We start from the raw sequence: 26,158 nt of genomic DNA on the forward strand, positions 1-26,158 counted from the left end.
ATTTAGTGTGTGCGTAGTGTTTCAACATTTTTATCTCTTGCACCTTAAATTCAATTTTGTTTGTTGTTTAATTTATCCAATGGGCTTGCTTATCCAAATGTCACGGCAGATGACATTTTTTTGCAGCCGGTGCAATGTTCTCCATGCGGTCACTGAATGTCGAAAATACCCCCAAAAAAACCCTCACACACAAATTCCCTTTTTTAAACATAGATTTCACTGAATTACCCTTCCAAAATAAACAAGTATTGAAAAATAGAAAAGATTAGAATGCATCGTGTTTTTTGGGGGAGCAGCTGCGTGCTGACCCCCTCAAACAGCTTTTTTTAAATATAAATTTCACTGAATGACCCTACCAAAATAGATAAGTAATGAACAATAGAAAGGATTACAATATAATAATATATGACCTTTCTTGGGGTGTGCAACTGCTGCTGAATCTCACACGCAAACATCCAGCTTTTTTAATAAAATATTTCAGTTGTCACTGCACCATATAAGATTACCTTCACTAGAAAACCTTTAAAGTTTAAAAAAAAACCTTCTGTTTTTTTTGGATTCTGTTGCGAATAGTCAGCCAGCAAAGGCACACTGTTTTTCTCCAAGAAATAAATATGCTAGTTTGTTCAGAATGATAATCTCAATCTGTATACAGTCTAGTACTGTTATATATATATGCAATGCTTTATCAACCACCAGTAGCCACTAGTCTGTGTAAAGTGTATCTAAGATTGAAATTAAAAGCGATTGATCAGCAAACTATTTTAGCTGACTATTCTCTACAGAACTGCTTTGCAATAATGAAAGGATTCTGCTGCTTTCTATGTCCCTGGTTCACCCAGAATGCTATTTTCTGAGCAGAGCATCACATCTAAGCTCCTCCCTACACGCTGTCTGTTCCAAAATGAGAGAACAAGGGCGGACTATATATACAAAAGATGGTGATTCAAAACGCAAAGAGTTTTGAAGAAAAAAATCACAGAAATGACGTTTCGCCTAATTTTGAGATCTGAGTTTGGGAGAAACCGAGTCATGACTCGTTTTCATTCGGATCCCCAACTTAGTACTAATTTGGATTTCAAGTAATTCTAATCACTCATCTCTACCACAGCCTGAATAACCTTACAATGAAAAACACCTTTATATGTTGATGGTAAGAATATCTTTCCTTTAGGCCTGGATTTCCAGGTCTTAGCAGTAAACTTGCAGGCGTATCATGCTTTTATTTTATACATATAGATTTGCATGTTCTACTTGTAGCATTGCTAATTACTAATGAAGGGTCACATTTACAGTTATTGATGTTATGGATAGGCAAGCATTAATAAACTTCCTAAAGTCAAAATACTGTACTCAAATTTCCAATTTTATTAGGGCAAATGTGCAGCCAGTACTAATCATCCAACTATAATTAGTTCACTGGTATCATAACAGCAGAAAACAGAAAATACAACAAACAACACAACAGAACACAAATCCTAGACACCAAGAGGTCGGATACTATACTGGCAGTGGTGATCTGCTGTCATCTTGTGATTGATTTTGTTATCATGCCAAATAATGATCTCCTCAAGTTCGATCAGACTATTATTGACAATTATGGTCATTTTACAGCCAGTCATACCGGCCAATTTCTCAATGTAGTGCGTGCACAGCATAAGTCTCAAGACACCAGCGAAACCACAGTTTTAGCAACCTTTCTAACAGCTTGCTACCCAAGCACAGAAATAGAGAACTAACCTCATCTAAATCTGGTCCAAGTTAAGATAAAACTCCAGGGTAAATATACATTTCGTGCACCATTTTTCCAGCAGATTTGACACACAAGAAAAGACAAGAGATAACAAACTCTTCTAAAACAGTGCTAAAGCAACTCAAACTTATATAGAAAAGCACTTTTGTTTTACATATATCAAAATTAAACTGATGTTTTATATTCAGTTCTTCCTATGAAAGAACTTATGATTTTATTACACTTGTTTGAAGATAAATGCAAATTATTTCAGAAAGTGTTAATAGTATTTATATGAACTATGTTAATGTAATTATGATCACTAGAATAAACTAATATTTAATGTGTTTATTTTTGTTTGTAGAAATATCTGTCATGGGAAGAGATGAGGCAGGTAAGATTATGCTATCAAACTTGTACACAAATCAGCCTAAGAATAAGTAATTGTTGGATAATTCTATTTTTTATATTTAATGGCCCTGAATAGGGATCATATATCTAATAGAGATTAGCTAACATCATAATGAAATTTAAAGAGAATAGAGTTTCCTGTTAGATCAGGTTGTTTCATAGAGGTACTAAGTTCTGGCAATGCAATTTTCAAATCTCCCCAGAATGCCATTCATCACAGTATTTGTAAAAACTCACATTTTGAGGAATGAAAAGAGCTGGGAGAATGATTGTCAATGTTTTCTGAAGTGTGGTGTGGGATAGGTCTGAGAACACTTACAGCCAAATTCTGCAGGAAAAACATGCAACATGTCACAGCCAAATGCAGAACAAGACCAATGTTTCATTGAAAAGCTTTGAAAACGTTGCTCACCGCTGTTTACTAACATTGCATTTAGGTGAAAAATTTGCACAGAACTACCGTCACCTTATATCTGTCTAGTAAAAGTTGGACAATGAAAGCAAGTGTCAGATTGATTGTTATGGTTTAGTGCAAATGTTTAATCTAAATGCAATAGGGATAGATGACAAATTCTGACTTTTTAATGTTCTTTTACCGTTAGTTCTGCTTTGTATACATAGTTCCTTTTACATGTGTAGTATTGTAGGTGTGATATTTTAGGTGCTTCTCACATATGCTCCTAACTTGCTGTAGTTCTTCTTAGGCTAGCTCAGTGCTCTATTCGACTGTCTAAGTATCTGTGAAGTTTAAATTTTACAATGGCCTGTGCATATGCAAGTTTAATAATCACATAAGTAGTTGTAGTGGTGCAGTACAAAAACACATAATGGACATCAGATTTCTCGCAATGAAATCATAGTCCTTAAGTTACATCTCCAGCACTTAACATAGCAGTAAGTAATAAATAATATTGACAGTGGTTCACAAGTTACATCAGAGCTGACACTTACTCTCCTTGGTTATTTTTCCTCTACCAATCTCTACACTGTCTCTCTGTTCTAGTGGGCAACACAGTCCACAGATATCTGGGCTCACTTGTCTTGAGTAATCTGTCTCTGCAAATTAAATTGACAGTGTTGAACTTAGAGCACTATCAGTCCCAGTATGCTGGCTAGTGGTCTTAGTTTCTTCTCAGCTCCAAATTGCAGTCACTGAAACCTGGAAACTCCCTCTCTGATCTCAGACTAGCTTGTATCTCAGATACAGCCCACTACCGTTACAATGTAGGTCAGTGCTCTCTTTCCACTTGACTACTTTAATGACTTGAACTTGAATATGACATTCAATCCTGATCCCGGACACCAGTATTCAAAGAGAAGATTAGGCTTGCAGGTAGTCCAGGATCGAAAAGTGGCCGAGACCTTCATCTTCATCCAGAGGGAGAGAGATAAGTAATAAAACACCAAACACTGTGACATAATTATTACTGCATTAAGAAAAGAACACTGTGACAGGATGGACCGCCTATGCCACCCTGTCTGTTGATACTGGGAACCGGCTTTGTTTACTTTGCCACGTCCCCTTTCCGAATTCGCCCCTCCTGCCACAGTGGGAGGGGCATTCTGCCACCACTGAGCTCCTTTTAGGGCACTCAGAACCACGTTCCTTCTGAGTAACTGACGCTGCTAGCGTACCTTGTTAATGGTGTCCCTGGGCTGGTACTCTTGACCTCTTACTATGGATCAGAGCTGCTGTGGATGGATCCCCCCTGGCCTATCACACTGGCCATGGCTGCTTGGGTAGCAGGCAGAGAGGTGGTACTGGAGAGCTGGGTCCAACCTCAGAATCAGCCAGAGAACGGATTAGAGTTTGGGTCTAATCTCTAGGTCACAGGATTTTCAGCATGGAAGATATTTTCAAGCAGGCCCATGAAGCAAGAGATGTTTATTTGCTCAAACACTGGTTGACGGTACCAGCGTTCAGCTCAGATGAAATCAGAAAGATACATTACATGCTCAAACAGTTCACCTTTTATACAGTTCTGACATAACTCCTAGCAGAGGTAAGCCAGCCTCTTGGACTTAGCTGGCTCCAACCCATCTAGAATATTCCCTCAGATCTCAGGATGTAATCTAATTTTGCATCTGACAATTGAACTTCCATATCAACTTGATTTTCTTCAGATCTCAGGATGTAATCTAGTTTTGCATCTGACACAATTTAACTTCCACATCCCCCTGACTTCTTCAGATGTTCTGTCTCCATTGTTTAGAGTTCCTGTCTGTCTAACAGGACCTGCATTTAGGTAACGGCCCCCTGTTGTGCAAGTGTTGGTCACTCACATTGAATAGACTTAGTTAGCCTTAATGAGGACATCCTCTAGACTACACAACATACTTACAAATGCTTATCAGAAATCAAACATATACCTTAGACATGAATGCATTTCCTCTAGCAAGGATAAACAGAAAAAAGACATTTTCTACCCTGGTTTCAGAAATAACAAGTTCCTATCTCAAAATATACACACTCTTAAAAATAAGTGCGTTGGCAATTTATATAAATAAGCGCCCTGCGCTATTTCATTTAAATAAATTCATACCATATGTTATTTATATGTGATCCAGTCACAAACAATATACCTCTAATTTCACAAGTTAGACCTTCTAACATTAATCTGTACATATATCAGACACTGTGTTACCTGTCAGAGACATAGAGACATTTCAAGTATCAGAGATCTAATGCAAGGTACACCTAAAGAAATTCTGGGTTACTAGCAGGATGAGAGCATAAATCTGATATGCTGAAATAAAATATTGAATGTCAGGGCCCAAATAAAACTTTGCATGGATACATAAATGAACCTGATCTTCAACTCAGATAAATGTGTGACCAAATGTTTTTTTAAAATGAGACAATTTTTTAAAATGAGACAATTAGCCCAGTAGTACTCTTTGTGAAGAGACCAGCTTAAGATATGCAGATCACAGATATCCATTGTTTTTGATCATGTATTTCACTAGCTAATTGACTTCCTTTCAATAGGTATTGCAAACAGAAACTAACCACTAGGTGTAAATTAGAGAGCCATATGCCTAGGTGAGAATCTTGGAGACTCCTGTATAAAATCTGTAGGGTCTTTATGCAGGTATATAGAAATATGAACTTGGAAATGTCTTCATTTTTCATATTTTGGAAAATCCATGTGCCACTCTCTCTACTGAGGGGCAAACACCACACCAGGGTTGTGAATGACAGGTACAGGTGGTATCCGTGAACAGCTAAAATCATATATCTTTGGAAAAGGTATGTCACATTGTCAAAAGGTAATCATGTTTGGTATCAAAAGATAGACAGAGTCATAGGGGATTTATTAATGATAAAATTGGATTGATGTAACACTCTATAGAAAAAATATATCACATAGTAGAATTGGTTAGTAAATCAGGCAACATGCAAATGGTGATTGAAAAAGTATCACAGGCCACAACCCCCCGATTAGCATTAAACACTGCCCCTGTGAAGACCATCCCATTTCATTTTGCTTAAAAACCTGTGTTTGAAAGGACAAACTGTCAGCTTCTTGGGGAATCAATCTAATTGAAGGACTTTCCATCTTGTCTGCCTACACCCAGGCATACAGATTATGATAAGTAAGTTATGCTCTCTACTTTTATCCCTTTTGTTTTTATAACTGTTTGCCATTTTTTATTTGTATGTCAAATCTTTATCTAATTGTTTTTATTATCTGTAAGCATTGTACTTTTTGTATATTAAATCCAAAATGTAATAGTTCTGTTCTTATTGCTCTAAAACGAATCCATTGCCTGTTTAGAAGAGACAGATTGCTTGGCTGGATTAATTCTTAGAAACCAGTGTGTGAATGGTTAACTATTTAGCTACGAGGGCACAGAGAGTGCACAATTGGGTGGTTAAGTCATAGGTTTGCTACGGGCCTTATTCGTAGCTGGTGGCAGTTGCTGAGATGCGTGAAACGTGCATCTGTGTTGGGAAAAGGGACCAGCAAAATCTGTAGCCTTAGAGAGAGGTGAATGTGAGATTTGGGTTGGAATCCTGTGTGTTCCCTTACAGTAAGCTTCCAAGTCACAAGTGCACAGAGGACGGTTTGTGACAGATAAAGGGGTTCAGAAGTGGTTTCCTGACAAAATAGAGTTGATATAGTGTATGACTGTTGGAATATATGATAAGATATCTAATCAGGGATTAGCTAGAGGGGCTTATCCCTGACAGTTACCAACATTTTTACATGTTCACTAAGGTTAACTAGTTCATCTTTCAAATGATTTAATATTGCCAGGACTGTGATTACTGTGTTAAATCATTGTTGCTTTATATTTTTCATCTTGTGTGTGAGTGAGTTGTAGAAGAGTTTGGGAGCCAGTAAATGCACGTGTGGTGGCCATCTTGTTTGTTGTTATTACTGTTTACCTTTGATTATTATCTTCCCCTTTGTCCCACTTACCAAGTCCAGAATCTTCCCCTTTTTAAATCTGTCTTACCCATTTACTTCCCCCAAAATAAACACCAAGTTAATTATTCGTAAGCACAATGTGTAGTAGTCCCTTATTATTCAGAGGGTTAGTGTGGTAGGGTACAGGGGGATTCCTGAGTCAAGCCCTGGTCGATTCATTCACAGTTCACATCCCACCATACTGTGTAGAAGACTCGGTGGAGGCACTGAAGAGGAGAGAGACAACATTTCACCACCCCATTCAGAGTGCTAGTGATTGGGGTGTTACACAGGTGTATCACATAATGTACACGTCATCATCTTGTAGGCCAAATGGAATGGAACTGCATTTGAATAAGGTCATAGTAGGGATTTCAGGAGTCACCAATAAATGCTGCTGAGATGAATTTGAAAGCATACCTCTCAGATGCACACAATTGTACTTTAAAAAGATATTTGAACAGACAACTTATAACTAAACAAATGTTTGCTTTACTGTGTATTATAGTAGTATCATTTCTTTTCTATTTAGCTTTAAAAGCCAAGACATGTACATGTAACGGAAATGACGATATGCACTTACCCCATGCGGTCTGTTTGAATCATTTGTGTATGATCCGCTTTGTCACACTATAACCCACCTAATCACTGTAATGCTAACAGGAGGTGCTAGCCAGTACCATTGTGACAAATTGTGCTTAATCCAAGTTACCAACCCCATATACAACTATTGGCACAAGTCTGTATTCTATTGACACACAAAAGTAGTGATCAACATGCAAACCTGTGCCCTGATACATAATGAGCACAGCTCAAGCCTCACCTTGACATCTAGACGCAACTTGGGATCAGAGCACAGAGGATGGGGTGCCACAGTTCAACAGCTTGTTTGTTTACATGTGTATAGTGATAGTGGCCCAGGACCAGTATGCTAGATGGTGATAGCTGTGTTCCATATGTAATAGCATGCTGTTTTGCCCACCACCTTGTATTCAACCTTGTACAAATTCAACAGAGGCAGCTCTCAGTGAAGCGTAACTGCTAGAAGATGCAATTTATTGTTGTGCTAGAAATGCACTAATGCCCCAGAAACATATGTGGCTCAGTCCTCCTCAGTTAGAATTCCCTTGTGCATGGTGGTTCATGCTCCATGATAAACACAGTGCTCTCCAGCTTGCATCGCAAGGAGAGTTACACTCTTCTTCCCTCGTCTTCTTCTTCCCACATACTGATAACAATATAAGGTGCTGGCTGGATGAATCCCAGGGGGCTGCCTGCTCCTCCCCCCTCCTGTCACAATATCAAAATATCTACTCCATGAGGTGCACAGTGAAATGCCGATAACTCTGGTTTACATGCATCATCACATGCTAGTAGTTCTCATATAATTAATATGCATACAGCAGGCTTGATGCATAAATGTGCAGTTTTGCAAAATGATATAGATGAGGTAGATGTATAAATGACTTTTCTCTATGTCACAGACAACCGTAAAGGAATAATATATTTATTACAAAATAGTGGATGCATTGGATATCCATTTCTGCAGGAGGAAAAATATTGTACCTAAGTATAGAAGGTGTTGAGTGAGTGTCAGTGGACAGTATGAATTTTTCTCATCCTTACATATAAATATGTATCATATTGCTAAAGGTAAACTGAAACACATGTAATACCCTGCAAATCACATTTATATTACTACATGCACTCATTCAGAAAACTACCTTTCCCAGAGTGCCTCTAGAGAATCTCATTGCAAATTGCGTTGGACATTGTGGAAAGCACAAACTGCAAACTACAGCCCCAGACTGCACTAGAAACAGGCAGAGAAAGTTAGACACTTCAACAAGTTACAAAAAACCCACAACAAATTGGCAATTTGGCGCCAGAAAATACTAGAAGGCTTCAGGAGGTTCTTGGGGAAAAAGGAGAGGTACAAAAAACGGACTGGTAGAGGCTATTGGATGATTGCTGGTTACTGTGAGGTATGCTGTGACTGCTGTCTGGGTTCATGGAGGATCTACTTACAAGGAGTCACTGAATAATGTTGCTGGACTGTTGCCCTGAGGAATGTTTGCAGCTAAGGTTCCAGATTTAAAAGCCAGCCCAGAAGGTAGCATCTTTGGAATAAAGGAAAAGACCTAGCTTGCCACTGGCCATTAGATTTCAGCAGGATTCATATGAAGACAGATAAGTTTATGGTTTATTTTGCTATTGAGAGGTTATGGTGGTGGTTTCTCCTGCCAAATCTGATGCATTTAATGCTTATCTGCAAGCTGACGCAGAGTGCTAAGGACATAGAGAGAAGTCATTTGTCACAAGAGATTGTCTTAACTGCATCAGAAGTTTGACAGCCTAAAATGGTTGCTGAGCAGAGAATTGCAATTTGTAGAGTTAGTTTAACTCTACAGTTGCTGGGAGAGATCTGCTTATTCCATTAGAAGGATGGATTTTGTTCCTTACACTGGAATTACTGTTTCTTACACTGAGCTCAGGAGTAAAACATGTATCAAGTTAATAAGCTTCATGTGTCCAGCTGAACCTTTGCTTTATCCTGCGGATTACATTTTACACCCGGGGGTTGTGTCTATTGTAAAGTGACCCTTGTCTACAGTCATTCTTCAAAAGTATCTAACCTGATCAAGTTGGATTAATCCTTGTTGCATCTCTACAGATTTTTGTGTGAATAATGTAATCCTTACAAGTGCACTAAAAGTCTATTATGATTGATTTGTTTAGATAGTCTAGATAGTTTGCAGCAGCAGCGCTTAGTGTAATTGTCTAATTAGCCCGTTAGCAACTGGTTGGCTCTCAAAAGTAATTATTCAGTGAAACCCAATTCGCTGAAGCCCTAGTGCCTAATTTCAAAATGAGATATATTTATTCAATGACCTAGATGTTGTAGTGATTTAATTTTGCATATTACTGATATTGTTGAAACATTTTTAAATGGTTATCTATTTTGTGACATGTTGAATAAGGTTGCATGCTGACGGTCTCGTGATATTACTTTTCTACACTACTGCTACTTTTCTGCCTCTGTGGTAAAATCTTATGCCACACTGCAAAGAGAATAAAGCCTCGAGTTTATGCAGATAAACTTTGCCTCTCTGCCATACCACCGGACCTGTGGCATCCTATTTTACACTACTTCTGGAGTGCTACCCATCCACCCCATTACACATACACACAGTATCTCAAAACCAATTCCTCATAAATGAATCAACACCATACAGTCAGCCACATAGCAGACAGAGGTGAGGGGAAGGACATGGGGTGACCTTGTGCTAAAACCCCCGGAAAGGTGTAACCCTGCCCCCTTGTGATGCAACTACAACTCCACTTCTTGGAATATTGGTGTGGGGGGGGGGATAAGAATGCACACATATGCAGAAAATAAGAAAAATTACACAGAATTCACATATAGTGGCTCTTGGCACTGTTACTCAAAGTTGCATTGCTACCAGTTCTAGTAGCTCTCCTGTCCTACTTAGGCACACGCCTTCTTTTATCATGTGGCTGCATATTGGGTTCACGTATGTTGATATCAGCAGGTGCTAGGTTCAAAAAGCTTGCACAGTGCCCAGCACTGTGTCAAAATGGTGCTTTTTGGGCCATTCATACCAATATTTCTTACACAGGTGTGTTACTTAAACATATTTTCTCTGTGTTACTTAAGCATGCCTAAACCATGCAGAAAAAGCCATTTCCACATGGTTTATGGCTTAATAAATAGGCTTCTACGCCTCTGTTTCAAGAATATTTTATTCAATATGGATTTTACTTGTGTAATGTATATAAACTATGAACACTGAGGATCAACAAACGACAACTTTAGACATGAATAAATTCCATTTTAATTGTATTTTGCAAACTATTCATTCAACATCAAATAAAAAGCATACCTCCCAATAGTGTCCTGCTGCAAATTGGAATAAACTATTTGCGCTTCCACTTTGAGCATAGGGGAGAATATTCACTCTGTGCTGAGAGCATCGTGACAAGGGTCTTGGCTAATGCTTCAGAAGCACTCAACTGCCCTCCTTGAATTGCTGCACATACTGGTGGAAGGTTAGCAAGGACATACCTCCAAACTACCTAGTGGTTGGGACAAATGTGCTGACTCTCAGGACAATCGGGACTGTTCAATCTGAATTGGAGATCTAAAAAAAGAGATATATCTCCTAAAATATTTGCATGCACTGGATTATTCATTCTAGTGAGAATTTCAGCAGGAAGACACTTAGGCAGCTGTTGGAGAGTTGACCGCCCCAACCTTGGAGAGCATAGTTTAAACCTACCTATGTCCTGCATTATACTGGACTGTCCTAAATTCTGAACCAATAGAAAAATACCTTGACATCACTGCTGTTTTTTATGTACCACAAACTGTATATAAACCAGGCACTGTAAACATCATTCAGTCTACTTTGACCACAGGATTCAGGACTGAATGACTGTATGCAGGATCCAGTGTGCATGCATATGTATAGGCTATACTTTTTTTATTTAATTGTTATTTGTTACATCTTGCTATTAAATCTCTATTGTGCGTTGGAACCACATTGATCGCAGCGGACAATAATTATTGATAGCGACTAGACGAACATAACACCCCTGTTTCAAACAATGTGGCCCCTTTGAAGTTCTTTTCTGGTCATCATGTGTGATAACCAGACAATAACACCCTAAATTAAGAAAGCCTTAACAAGTCCAGGAATGGGTGAGGAGGGCTCAAATCTCACCCAATAAACTCAAGGGTATTGTTATGCTAAAAAAATGGAGCTTGTGCCTAACTAAATCACCCAGATAGTCTTTTCTTGGTGCTGACCACCTTGGTGATTTAAAATTAAACACAATGGGGACAATGTGGAAGAGGGGGTCTGATTAATTATTTAATTAACTTTAGTGTGCCAGTTTGCTGTGGTGCTTCAGCCTGCTGTTTCACCTTGTCAGTGATAGGTTGGGAGTGTCACACCACAGCACCACAATTTCAGCCTGTTTGCTCTACACAAGGTAAGAAGTGTGTGTGCGTGGGTAGAAGGTTTAGGGTGGGTTGTTTTTAATTGACCAGGAGGGTGAATACCTGCTCAGACAATCATAAACGGCTAAGATGGGAAACTGATTGTAATTGGCTAAATGGATAGGGGTGCCAGGAAGAGTCCTAGTGCTATCCAGCATGGTCCTGGTTGACTTTAGGAGGGTGGATCTCTCGCTTGTTTTTTTCAGGGGGCGGGAACATATTATGAAAGGGGCCTTACGTTGTGCATCTGTTATAGTGTGAGCAGCTCAGCCTGGCGGAGGCTGGTGCTGGTTTCCTCATTACCAGAGAACCTACAGTTTTGTCCTGTCACTTTGGTAATAAATCAGCAAAAGTCTGTAGCTCTGGTGCTGGTTATTTATATAGGAGCAAGGGCAGCATTATTTTTTTAAATGTATTAATTAATTAACTTATTTTAAACAGTAAAGATATCTGCAGATGTTGTCATCATCATAAATATGGGACAGGCAAAAGATACACCTCCTAAATGGCATATCTATGGATGCGTCCATGTGTTATCAGAATTTTACAATCTGCCTCTCCAAGATGCAAGGGCCACATGAACAAGTTACATTAGACTCTAAAGACAGCAGTAATTTTTATGTGCATGAGCTGTGCGGCGATGTACTTTTTATGCGCAGCAAATTGTCTTACGCATAACTCTAAATGAAGCCCATTGTGGGATCATTTACTTCATCACTTACATAGAGAATCTGCAAATTCACCTATTTCTATAAGTCTGCACTTACATAGTACCACATCTCCATTGAACTTGAACTTGAATTGTCCGTCTGTGCCTCTGATGTGCCCAATCAGTGTAGTATTGCTGTCAGGGCCTAAACCATACCACATGTCCTTCACAAGTGACAATCTAACCACTAACACAACAGCCTACATATACCGTGCTTCTTATCTGACCTCAATTTTTGTTTAACTTAACTCTTGAAAGCTATGGAACATCAGTGTTGCTTGTATTTAATTGGTTTACATGTGCATAATTAATATTAACATGAAGGGATAATTTCAATAATACTTTCCCTTCTTGACTATATTAGTGTGGACTAGAAGCTACCATAATGTAAGATGTCGGCAGCTGAACTCTCAGGTTTTTTTTTTGGACGGTATCCAACTCACTATATTCAATTCCATGACTAACAAATAGGATAAAGACATTAACATTTACTAAATCAATATCATTAGTGAAATGCATTTGTGTGGCACTATGTTTGCTGCTAACACTGCTATGCCCTTCCTTGCAGATATTCGACTGGTGAATGGGGAGAGCCGCTGCCAAGGCCGAGTCGAAGTTCTGTATAATGGAACTTGGGGGACAGTATGTGATGATGATTGGGACATTGTAGATGCCAATGTAGTTTGTCGACAGCTGGGATGTGGCAACGCTATTACTGTACCTCACCGGCTTTCATTTGGCCAAGGAACAGGACCAATTCTATTAGATAATGTGGACTGCAAAGGGAGAGAAACGGCACTGAGTCAGTGCAGGAGTCTTGGATGGGGAATTCATAACTGCTACCACTATGAGGATGTTGCAGTCACCTGTAATGGTAAAAAGGTTTGGTTCCGGTCTGTCATGGAAAAGAATTAAAAGGTTATGTTGTATGTATTTTACTAAAAAGGTCAAATGCATCCATCACACAAAATTGTACAAGTTATTTCCTTTTACCTAAAATGTGATGCATGATATTAATATGCAATGTAAAAATCACGTTACCCGTGTCTGTATTGAAATAAATTATACCTATGATAAGCTGTTCTACTATTAGTACTACATTAGCAAAACTCATAAGGGCTGATACTGAGTTGGGTGTATGCCTGTTTGCTTAGCATAAAATAAATTTGTATTGAACATAGGTAATAAGAAATGCATCCACCCCAATATATTTGTAGATTTGGATGCATCATACGTTTGCGACTCCTTCAGCTTAGAGTGGCAGGATGGGGGACAGGAGGAGCAGGCAAGCGTAGGCAGTATATAGTAAAGCATGTTCAGGCAAAGGCATCTAAATCTGACCTAGACACAGCCACATATAACCGGCCGCTGAAGGAGTGGTGCAAGATCTGTGATGCTGATGAGGGTCAACATAGACCTTGGTAGTGTAAAAAAATAAATAAAAATAAATATACAAACAATAAAGAAAAGACATCCCCCCCCCCCCCCAAAAAAAAATAATCCCAGTGCTCATAGTCTTATAGCAGCAAATTCAGAGAGACATTGGATCCCCCTAAAAAAGCTGCTACTAGCACTAGTCTATGATAGCCTGGGCTGGTGAAACTATAACTGGGAAACCCAAAGCATGAGGTCCTTCTGTAACCAAGCTACTCAGCCATAGTCTGTTCAGGGATCAGCAATCCCTGGCAGCACTAAATTGTTTTGGTTTACTGAAGTTTGTAGTGCCAGCATACCCATGGCTTCACGAGCATGCAATATTGGAAGTAGAACACATGGAGCCAACAGATGACAGACTAGTGTCTTCCATAAATTATTTGATGGCAAACTGGAGCTGATAGATCTACATATGGAGACTTCAGATTCAGGGGCTTCATTTTGTGTTGCAGGAAAATCCTCTTGAGCAGCAATAGGCAACCTTATACATTTCAGGGGCCAAATGGTGCGACTCTGTAACCTTCAAAAGTACAGCACATTACTTTTAATCTCAGTTATAAGTTAACACAATACATTCAATCAAGGAAAAAGGCCCTATCTGTAAAAACATCAGTGAGCATTTTAAGCAATTGTTACAAGCTACAACAAACAAATGTGACAATAAAGCAAGAAGGACCTGGTGGTTACTGTAGGCCACATGTTACCAATCACTGCTGTAGAGTAACCAGAGGAGAATTAGGCTGTATTGCAATCAAAGCATGTGTTCTTCACACAGTTAATGGGTTATTGCCAGGGCAGATCCCAGGTTTATGGAGAGGAAGGTACCAAGATGTTCAAGTAATAGACCAGCAAATAAATACTAATATCTAACTTTAACTAGGCTATTTTAGAGTGTGTGACATGGGATACTCCATGCTGCATCTTTCTCTAGTGTCACCATGCCAGCCTTTCATTATGTATTGCTTGTAATGACTTTTTCAGGGTGATCACCCAAAATTTGCTGCGGTCAGCCCAGGCTATGAGCGCTGGGGCTAGGAAGATATTTTTTGGGGGGATTACATTTTTTTTATCCATGTGTTTTACACGCTACGTTAAAACACTAGTCGTCAGCTTTAAGATGATGATGATGACTGATGACTCAACCGCACAATGAAACCCTGAATAGCAAATAATATTTTTTTAAGCTTTCACACACAATTATATGAATATGCTGATTTGTAACTCAGCATATATGCGTTAATTGTGTTTTTCACATTTTGTGTGTTAGGAACCCCTCTAGCCGATACAGCACAACTCGGAGTCTGCTCCGCCAGTCAGGTGTTCACTGGAGCCCCTAGTGGTGGGGACAGACTTGGCTGCAGACTGACAGAGGGTCGTGAAGTGTGTACCGACTAGGGAGAACCCAGGCAAGCGAAGTGGAGTCCAAGCAAGGGTCAAGGGCTGGCAGCAGACAGCAGATCCAGTAAACAGGCCGAGGTCAAGGGTCACGAGCAAACAGGAAGGTCGGTAAACACGCCAGCGGTCAGGGTCACAAGAAACACAGGCAGGGTCCAAATCCAGGCAAGGGGTCATACACAGGCAATCAGTCCAAAAGGATTCACTAATACAATACAGGAGCAGGTTAGGCTGACAGGCAAACTGGACGCTATAACTGGCAGTGAGGCCCAGATCTCACTGCCTTAAATAGTCCTAAGAGCCAATCAGGACAGAGGAGGATAGGGCTGACAATCAGCCTCAGGAGGCAGCTAGTTAATTACTAGCTAGAACTAGCATAGGTAATAACATAACCAGGAAGCATGTATAAAAATATAAGTGAACCAGTTTAAATCATATGAGAGCTCCCCCTGGTGTCTAACATCTATGCCACAAGGATAATAACAGAGCACAGAAACTAAAGTACACGCCCGGCTGCTAGTTCACGCAGCTCGTGACATTGTGTCTGCATTTTTTGACGCAAATGCATCCAACTCAGCATTAGGTCTATAATGTGTAATAAATAATATTCTGTTACTGTATATTACTTTTTTTCTTCCAGAAATATTGCCAACACCAAGCAACAAGGGTCAGTCCATCAAAACTTCCTCAACCTCCTTGCAAAATGGTCTACGTAAGTCAAACCATCTTCACTTTTGCACTTTTGCACTGTGCAGTTGTGTTTTGTGTGCATGTGCATCTATGTTTCCAATAGTTCACATGATAACATTTCTTACAGTGTGCTGTGCCCTTTTAACAACATTACTGAGCCTTTGGCAAAGATCACACGAATGGTCACCACCACTCCATTTTCCTCATGTCACAGTTTCATCAAAGGTTACAAAGAACAGTTAGTTCCAATCCACTGGTTGCACCACCCCATCCCACCCACACACATATCCACCCATTCACATTTCCACGAGAGTTTTCCAAAATATTATTTCCTTCAATAAATGAATAATTAAAATGTTCTCGATAATGCAATACATTATTATGTATTATCAAATCTAGTATATCAGCATTATAACCATATGGCTTACAGGCAGACTGACACATACATCATGCTCCCAAAGAGTCTAAGGGCCTCATGTACAGTTGGACACATGTTCAACTGATCAGCGCAAAAAGCACTTTTGGCCAAGGATACGTCTCAGTTTGCACTCTGATTGAGACGGATCTCCCCCTTGCACCTCTCTATGCTTTTCTTGCCTCTTAGCATATTGTAGGTTTATATAAGAACTTGATAATTGCCTCTTACTGCTTAACTTTCCTGTTCTGTAAAATTCTTGAAACGATGTTTGAATAATTTAGGTGGGCCATCACTAGTGATTATATCATTTCAGGAGATGGCAGCATCAGGTTGATCAATGGAGCTGACTTCTGCCAAGGAAGAGTTGAAATCTTCTACAAGGGAAACTGGGGCACAGTGTGTGATGATGACTGGGGAATGAAGGATGCAAGTGTTGTATGCAGACAAATTAACTGTGGTCAAGCCTTAGACTACAAAAGCAATGCTTATTTTGGTTATGGAACTGGCCTAATATTACTGGATAATGTGAATTGTGATGGATCAGAACCTTACCTATCAGCTTGCTACAGCCTTGGTTGGGGAATCCACAACTGTGGCCACCACGAAGACGCTGGAATCATTTGTGCAGGTAAATTGCACTCCTTGCTGTCTAATGATCATTTTCAATGATGTAATTAATGGAAATGACCATGATGGACTATAATTAGTTCATAACTTCAACCTTCAATGTTTTTGCCCTCCGTTATATACATTTTAGCACATGGTACTAATTAATCACATATTAGAGTAATATAGATCTAGGCATGTTACATTTCACCAGAGAGAAAATCTTCAGACACCAAAGTGATTAAGATTATATAAGCTCTAGGGTGGAAATTCTATGCTTGCTAAAATTCAGTTGGCTACATAAGTGATTTTGTTACATGTAAAATGCTTATCACGTAATGACTACAGTCATGGACAAAAGTTTTGAGAATGACACAAATATTGGTTTTCACAAAGTTTGCAGCTTCAATGTTTTTAGACCTTTTTGTCAGATGTTGCTATGGTATACTAAAGTAAAATTACAAGCATTTCATAAATGTCAAAGTCTTTTATTGACAATTACATTAAGTTTATGCAAAGAGTCAATATTTGCAGTGTTTACCATTCTTTTTAAAGACCTATACAATTCGCCCTGGCATGCTGTCAATCAACTTCTGGGCCACATACTAACTGATGGCCACTCATTCTTGCCTTAACAATGCTTGGAGTTTGTCAGAATTTGTGGGGTTTTTTTTGTCCACCCGCCTCTTGAGGATTGACCACAAGTTCTCAAAGGGATAAAGGTCTGGGGAGTTTCCTGGCCATGGACCCAAAATTTTGATGTTTTGATCCCCGAGTCACTTAGTTATCACTTTTGCCTTATGGCAAAGTGGTTCATTATGGCATTGTTCATCACTAAACTGTTCTTGAATTGTTGGGAGAAGATGCTTGGAGGATGTTTTGGCACCATGCTTTTGTTCATGGTTGTGTTCTTAGGCAAAATTGTGAGTGAGCCCACTCCCTTGTGTCACTCACCGGACTGTTAGTGCCTCTAGGTTGGGACATGGGTCTCTCTCGCTCCTGCCGGCGCCTCTCCTGAGCCGCGGCCGTCCGCCATCTTGACTAAGATTGCGCATGTGCAGAAACCCTGAACGGTTAATTAATCACCTCTCAGTACTTAAGACACCTGTTGCCCTATTACCTTTGCCTGTTCTTAGTTCTCATTCCTTGAGACTCTGAGGTGTTTCCTGTTTCTGCTCGTGTTATCCGTTTGCTCTGGACAAGTCTCCTCTCCTCATCGGTAGTAGAACTTACCCGCTGCAGACTACTCTCGCTACCTCCGTTACCTGCCTGCTTCTGGACAAGTCTCCTCTCCACATCGGTAGTAGAACTTACCCGCTGCAGACTACTCTCGCTACCTCCGTTACCTGCCTGCTTCTGGACAAGTCTCCTCTCCACATCGGTATTAGAACTTACCCGCTGCAGACTACTCTCGCTATCTCCGTTCCACGCCTGCTTCTGGACAAGTCTCCTCTCCACATCGGTAGTAGAACTTACCCACTGCAGACTACTCTCGCTACCTCCGTTACCTGCCTGCTTCTGGACAAGTCTTCTCTCCACATCGGTAGTAGAACTTACCCGCTGCAGACTACTCTCGCTACCTCCGTTACCTGCCTGCTCCTGGACAAGTCTCCTCTATACATCAGTGGTACAACTTGCCTATTGCAGACCACTCATGTTACTCCGTTCCACGCCTGCATCTGGACAAGTCTTCCCTTCACATCAGTGGTACAACTTGCCTATTGCAGACCACTCACGTTACTCCGTTCCACGCCTGCACCTGGACAAGTCTTCCCTTCACATCAGTGGTAAAACTTGCCTATTGCAGACCACTCACGTTACTCCGTTCCACGCCTGCACCTGGACAAGTCTTCTCTACACATCAGTGGTAAAACTTGCCTATTGCAGACCACTCACGTTACTCCGTTCCATGCCTGTGCCTGGACAAGTCTTCCCTTCACATCAGTGTTACAACTTGCCAATTGCAGACCACTCACGCTATTCTGTTCCACGCCTGTTACACACCTGCGCTGGACAAGTCTTCTCTACATATCCGTGGTGAAACTTACCAGCTGTAGATCATTCATGTTTCCTTGTGATATAGCTACTACTCTGTATGGTACCTATTAGCTGGACTAAAGTCTACAAGTGCCTCTGTATTGTAGCTGCAAGTCGCTGACTCTTCTACTATATTGTTGATTGGTCTTTGCCTAACGTTATCCAGTTATCAAGTACTGGCCTGCTATATGCTACCTGCGTGCTAAGGCACTTGGACTCTTTCCTCATTTTATCCTGTTTAGTAAACTGCTGTACCATCACAGTTCCACGGTGCCAAGACTCAGCATTTATACTATTGACATTCCTTTCCTCTATTCTACTGTATGGTTCCACTGATTCACCACACTATCCAGAGGTCCGCACTTCTGGTAAGTGTAGCTACACCTGGTGAATTCTGGGTAAAACTCCTAGTGCCCGTGACACCTTGGCTGAGAAGCAACCCTACACATGAATGGTCTCAGGATGCTTTACTGTTGGCATGACACAGGACTGATGGTAGCGCTCACCTTTCCTTCTCCAGGCAAGCGTTTTTTCAGATGCCCCAAACAATCTGAAAATGGATTCATCAGAGAAAATGACTTTACCCCAGTCCTCAGCAGTCCATTCCCTGAACCTTTTGCAGGATATCAGTCTGTCCTTGATGTTTTTCCTGGAGAAAATTGGCTTATTTTCTGGCCTTCTTGACACTAGGCCACACTACAAAATTATTTTTTATAAACAGATGCACTCACACCTGCCTGCTGCCATTCCTGAGCAAGCTCTGCACTAATGGAGCCCCAATCCTGCAGCTAAATCAACATTAGGAGACGGTCCTGGCGCTCGCTGGATGTTCTTGGGCATCCTGAAGCCTTCTTCACAACTATTAAATCTTCCTCCTTAAAGTTCTTGACGATCCTATAAATGGTTGATTTAGGTGCAATCTCAATTTTGGCCATGACCGTATGTAACACACATTATAAATGATTGCTTTTTGATTCTAGTAAATAACTAACAGTTACAATGGCTTATTTAGTTGGCCAAAAGGCAATTAGATCTTCATCAGCACACACTTATTTTCCTCTTAAACTCTGTTCAAATAACTGCTTTTGTTATAATGCATCTGTAATGACTTGTGGGATGATGTTATGCATTGATGAAATAATTTATTATTGTCCAGGGCTTGGGATCACAACTACAACCCCAAACACCAGTCCCATAGCTCATGACACTTCAGACTCCCTCACTGACTCAGCAACAGGTATGACATTCATTTTTAATCTCTATTCTAATAGGATTGTGTATAGCATTCATCTTGTTATTAAACATTTTTTTATTGTTTATAGTTACATGGGGTGGAGGTCAACATTCTCCTGAAACAGATTTGCTCACAACTGCATTTTTTCAGCCTGGAAGGAAAAGTAAGTGTTTTTCTCTTTAAAAGTACATCTATTACATTTGCGTAATATGTAACTATATATAAAAGACATGTTAATGTGTAAATCAATAGAGATTTGTAAATGTCTTCTCTTAGACCTACATTTGAAAACAAACACATAAAAAAGATGTGTCTATGTAGGTGCTTGAAGATGAGGAGCTGACTTGAAATCCTTGGTAAAGTCATAGGCAATGTCAAAGATATCTGCTGACCCGTGGGCACTCTTTTAAAGAAACACAATATCCAGCCTTATAATACTCCTTTCATTGTATACACTCATAGAGAAGAACCATCATCATAAGAACAATATGAATGAGGCTACCAAAGGACTTTTCTCAGAGGACACTCCTCATTGGTCATAGTTAAAGCCAAATTTCAAAGAACACTCAATGGTCCTGATTCATTAAAGAAAGTAAAGCAAAAAAATTAGTAACTTTGAACCTTGGTAAAAAGTAACTTTGAACCTTGGAGGGGGATGTATATTTAAAATGTGAGGACAGATTTTTAATTGTCTAGAGCATGTCCTAGATCAACTTTTAATGTCAGTGTAAGAATAAAGCTATCAAGTATTTGCGTCCTACATGAAAAAACAGCCAGTATTTACCTTATGTGCAAATTAATAAACTCATTTGCACCCCTTGCATTGCAACATGGTTTTTCCAAGGTCAAAGTAACTAATTTCTTTGCTTTCCTTTCCTTAATGAATCAGGGCCATTATCTACCTACATAACTCTTATTAGTATTCAGAATGATGACTTTAAATGTTTGGCTGGAAGTCATTAATGTGTCTTATACTAAAAAAAATAAAAATAATGACAGTTTGGCTTTTATAGACTGAGCAGACTCATAGCAGATACTTCTTCTCGATGCTCAGCATTGCTTTGAACTCTGTCTCCAAAGTAATGAACATGTTAACTAGAGGTTGAATTCAACTCAAGGAAAATGTGGCTTACATATGCATTCAACCTTATTTTATTTACTTTGGCACTTGTCTCACTTCTCTATCCATTTTCCTTGTTTTATTTTTCCTTGCCTTTTTAACATTCTCAATCAATACCCTGCATCCATTTCCTTATATCATGTTCATTGTTAAAGACTGTAATTGTAAAAACTCTTAGAGGTGAGAGCTATGATAGTGTCATATTTTAAAAGTAGTTCTCAGTAGTGTTACACAAGAGATTTTTGTCATTTGTTGATTTAAGCAAAAATACTGTAGGAAAACCACAAAACTGACTTCATTCATATTCACCACTTACATTAATCTTTGTTCACCAGGTGGCAGCATTAGACTGGTAAATGGAAACAGCAGTTGCCAAGGAAGAGTGGAAGTTCTGTACCAAAACACTTGGGGAACTGTGTGTGATGATGACTGGGATTACAACAACGCGCAGGTGGTTTGCAAGCAGATGGGCTGTGGTCCTGCCATTGTAGCCACAACACTTAGTTATTTTGGCTATGGCAGTGGCCCCATCCTCCTTGACAATGTAGATTGTGTTGGTACAGAAAAAGACCTAATAGACTGCTTCAACCTAGGCTGGGGCCAGCACAATTGTGGACATCACGAGGATGCCGGTGTTATTTGTCAAGGTGTGTTTGTAAGAAATATGAAATACACACGTTTTTTATTTAGCTGACACAAGATCTCCATTATATGACAGATGGGTAATATATTGTTTAAATAGCACTATTTTTAATATTGAAAATTGGCTCATGTTAAAGATGGGAGAGGGTTTTTTAATTAATTAGATACTATTAGACACTTAACGAGAAATATATTCGCGTCCCCATTCTGTAAAAAGCGTCGCTAGTGTGCAGAGCTGAATTATAAATGGGGCAAGTGTGCTGCTATCCCCGAGGCACACATGAATTGGCCTGCCGACTCAGTGCTAGAGTGAGCCAGGAATGTAACAGAAACCAATTCTGCCACTTACACCAGGTGCAGGAGCAGCTTTTCATCAGGCCCAGCCTTCCTCTGCTGTTAACCACTGCTACAGTAGAAGCTAGTTCCACTTCATGTTAAGAATGTTATAATATCACTGTAACATAACCATGTCATGTAACTACTCCAGAGATCACAGGTAGGAAGCTTATGGGGCACAAGCAGGTGAGGATGGGGCATGTGAGAAATTGACTGGTGAGGAGGCGGAAATGGCTTACAAGTAGGTGAGGAAGGGCCATGTGGGGCACATCCAGGTTAAAGTAGGCATGTAGGTAAATGGGGAAATGTGGGCATGTAGCGAAATGGTGAGTAATGGGTATATAGGGCACAGACTGGTGAGGAGAGGTCATGTGGGTCACAAACTATCAAGGATGGGAAAATAGTTAGAGGGCACGTAAAGCACTGAATGATTGACATAATATCACTCATCCAGTGCTTTTAATGCCCCATGCGGAAACCCCACAAAGAGCACTGTCCACCGTGGAGGAGGATAAGCAGCCAGCCGTTTCTTGTTGACTGCGGCTCCTCCAAGTCATTGATAAGCTTGGAGACGGGCAATTGGCTATGATGTCAATGCTCAACTCCACTCTATCAAACTGAAGGGAGCAGGAGATGTCATTTCACCTTCCACCTACCAAAGTAAGAAACAAGGTGGGTGGCATCACTGTCTTCCAGGAGGGGAGATGCTGCTGCTTCCAGTGGCCCTGCTGTACTTCCCTTCCTCTCTCCTGTCTTGTCCACAACTCCCCTCTGTACATCTGACTGCCTCCAATGTTAGAGGTCTCAGGGGATAAGATCACTCCAACATTTTAGTCTGCGTTAAGGAGAGATTGTGCAAAATTACCCTTTAAGGTAGCAAATTCCTCTAAAGAGCCCTCTCTAACCTCTCCAGCTCTGGCCTGAGTGGCCATTAACAGTATTCATCTGTCATTAACAGACTTTCCCTGATGGTCTTGTCTGCCGGTATTGGCACTGCTAAGCTAGGAGGCGCGGAGTCTACACACGCTTCAGGTCTTCACTAGGGACCACCACAAGGGGATTTGGGTTTTGCTGCTGAGACATGCCGGTCGCTGTCCTCCCAGTTAGCTACCAGCGATGTATAGAGGAACTAGCGTAGTCGTGCAATCCAAAGGTCAAAACCGAGAGGGCAATTCAGGTACCGAAGGAGTAGGCAGAATAAGTGTCAGAAGGCCAAAGGTCAAAACCAGGGAATCATGATGGGCTCAGAGGGAGATCTGAAAAAGCGGACAGGCAGAACTGGGGTCAGAATCTAATAATCAAGAAAGCTCAGGAAACAAACTAGTGCTGGAGTCGAGAGACTTAGATACTCTGGCATCCTAGTGGTGCAAGAGTCAGGTTTAAATACAGACTGAATGCCTTTCATTGGTGGACTTTGGATCGACGGTTAGCTGTTCTGACCACCAACAGGAAGTGCTGGCTGTCATCTCCGTTGCCTAGCAATGGAGACGCGACGTTAGGGCGCATGCGCCCGAACTTCCTGCTGAGACCCGGAAGTAGCGTCCTGTTGCTTGGCAATGGGGCGGCCGGGCAGCACTAAAGGCGCCTGACAGTAACCCCCACTGAAAGATGCGTCCTTCAACGATTGTTTTTGATGGAATCAGCCAGAAGACGAGGAGCAAGAAGATCTACCTTATACACTCATGACCGTTCTTCGGGTCCATAACCCTTCCAATGGACCACGTACTGGGAACGCCCACGCAAGTTACGGGTATCCAAAATGTGACTTATCTCATACTCATTGCCAGGTGGAGTTAACAGAGGCTGTGGAGGAGAAGACTTGCTGGAAAATCTATTGAAGATCAGTGGTTTCAGCAAAGACACATGGAAGGTATTGTGAATCTTCAGAGAGGGGGAAGGCGTAGCCTGTAGGTTACTGGGTTGATAATCTGTGTCACCGGATATGGCCCAATATATCATGGAGCCAGTTTCATAGATGGCATCCAGAGTCTAAGATTCCGTGTGGAGAGCCACACTTCATCACCCAGATGAAGAATGGGAATCAATCTGCAATGGCGGTTTACAGCCAGTTTATAACGTTGTGAAGCTTTTAACAGATTTTCTTTGGTTGAAGCCCAAATATGAGCAAAGTCATGGACCAGAAAGTGCGCAGCCAGAACAGTAGGTGCCAAAGGAGGAGAGAAATCAAGTAGGATGGGGTGGATGCCAGAGACCGTAAAGAAGGGGGGGATCCAGTGGAATCATGTTTGTGATTATTATGGGTGAATTCAGCCCAAGGAAGCAAGTTACACCAATCATCTTGATTACCAGAGGAAAAGCAGCAGAGAAATAGTTCAAGATCCTGATTTACACGTTCCGTCTAGCCATTAGTTTGGGGATGATACCCCGAGGAAAACTTTAGGTTAAAGCCGAAACTCCTCCATTATAAAGACTTGAGAGAGCTTGAAAGAAGAAGATAGAAGCCCCTGTAATGGTACGAAACGGGCCATCTTCGAAAATCTGTTGACTATTACCCAAATAGTATTGAAACCCTCGCTTGGAGGTAAGTCGGTAATGTTCATGGAAAGACTCACCCAGGGACGCTCAGGAACTGGTAGAGGTAGAAGCAACCCAAAAGGAGGGAGCCTAGGAATCTTATTTTGGGCACATATATCACAAGAGTCTATGAACTCTTTAAGGTCACTCCGGAGGGTGGGCCACCAATAGTGTGGGACAAAAGAGAGAAGGGCTTTTTGAACCCAGTGTGACCAGCAAATTTAGTAGCATGGGCCCAGCGGAGGGCTTTGAGACAAAGGTGAGTTTCTAGATAAGAACATCCAACTAGAGATGTCCTGGAAGCACTGGTTAGAGCAATAATGCTGGTAGGTTCAAGAATGTGAAGAGGTTCAAATGAGGGTGTAACATCAGATTCGTCAAATGACCAGAAAAGAGCATGCGCTCGAGAATTCTGAGTACCAGAGTGAAAAGTGAGTTTCAGTGAGTTGCAGGTTGAAGCAAGCGTCCCAGAGATAAATTAAATATTTGTGGTCAGTGAAGACCGTAACCGAGTGTAGGGCTCATTGAAGTAGGTAGCGCCATTCTTCTAAAGCTGACTTGATGGCAAGCAATTCCTTATAGCCGATCCCGTAGTTGCATTCTGAGGTGAAGAATTTGTTAGAAAAGAATCCACAAGGACGACGGATACCAGAGGAAGATTCTTGGGAAAGGACAGCTCCGACCCTGACTAAGGAGGCGTCCACCTCTAAGAAAAAAGGTTTTCCTTGGTCCAGTTGAGGCAGGATGGGTGCCGACAAAAAGGCTTCTTTCAAGGAAGAAAATGCTGAGAAGGCCTCGGTGAACCATACCTTGGGGTTCGCTGATCTCCGGGTGAGAGCTGTGATGGGAGCAATAAGTGTGGAGAACTGATTAATGAATTGCCTGTAATAATTGGTGAAGCCAATAAATCATTGAACAGCTTTCTAGCTCAGCGGTTGAGGCCAATTGGTGATAGCAGAAACCTTATCCAGATCCATCTGCAATCCTGAAAAAGAGACTATGTATCTTAGAACAGGAATTTGAGGTAACTCAAAAATACATTTCTCAAGCTTACAAAACAGTTTGTTTTGGCAGTGGGAGAGAACCTCTTTTACATGAGAATGGTGGGTGAAGAGATCGGGGGAAAAAATTTATATATCGTCCAGATATGCCGCCACTGATTTGTACAGAAGGTCTCGGAAAGATCTCGTTAACAAAAGACTGGAACACAGCCAGAGCATTGCAAAGCCCGAAGGGCATGATGAGGTACTCATAGTGCCCATCTCGAGTACTGAAGGCAGTCTTCCATTCGTCCCCCTCACAAATCTGGATATAATTCTATGCGCCCCGTAGATCTAATTTCGAGAAGATCCTCAAGCCACTGATCCGATCAAATAGTTCAAAAATAAGGAGAGAGGATACCTGTTTTTTACAGTAATGGC

The 26,158-nt window shown here is 40.8% G+C and overlaps 1 protein-coding gene across 3 annotated transcripts in view; it reads left to right on the top strand.

Annotated features, from left to right (window-relative positions):
- Positions 1-26,158, top strand: part of SSC4D (scavenger receptor cysteine rich family member with 4 domains) — a 74,389-nt gene that overhangs the window by 35,851 nt on the left and 12,380 nt on the right. For 2 of the 3 annotated variants that reach the window (XM_075195118.1, XM_075195119.1), the window contains 7 exons: positions 2,097-2,126; positions 12,859-13,164; positions 15,760-15,831; positions 16,541-16,855; positions 20,027-20,107; positions 20,193-20,267; positions 21,560-21,871. In XM_075195118.1, the coding sequence (XP_075051219.1) occupies positions 2,097-2,126; positions 12,859-13,164; positions 15,760-15,831; positions 16,541-16,855; positions 20,027-20,107; positions 20,193-20,267; positions 21,560-21,871 (1,191 nt within the window). The remainder of the gene's footprint in view (positions 1-2,096; positions 2,127-12,858; positions 13,165-15,759; positions 15,832-16,540; positions 16,856-20,026; positions 20,108-20,192; positions 20,268-21,559; positions 21,872-26,158) is intronic. The other variant, XM_075195120.1, reaches the window with a different exon arrangement.

This window comes from Mixophyes fleayi, chromosome 2 (genome assembly GCF_038048845.1).
Source record: "Mixophyes fleayi isolate aMixFle1 chromosome 2, aMixFle1.hap1, whole genome shotgun sequence".
NCBI lineage: Eukaryota > Metazoa > Chordata > Amphibia > Anura > Limnodynastidae > Mixophyes > Mixophyes fleayi.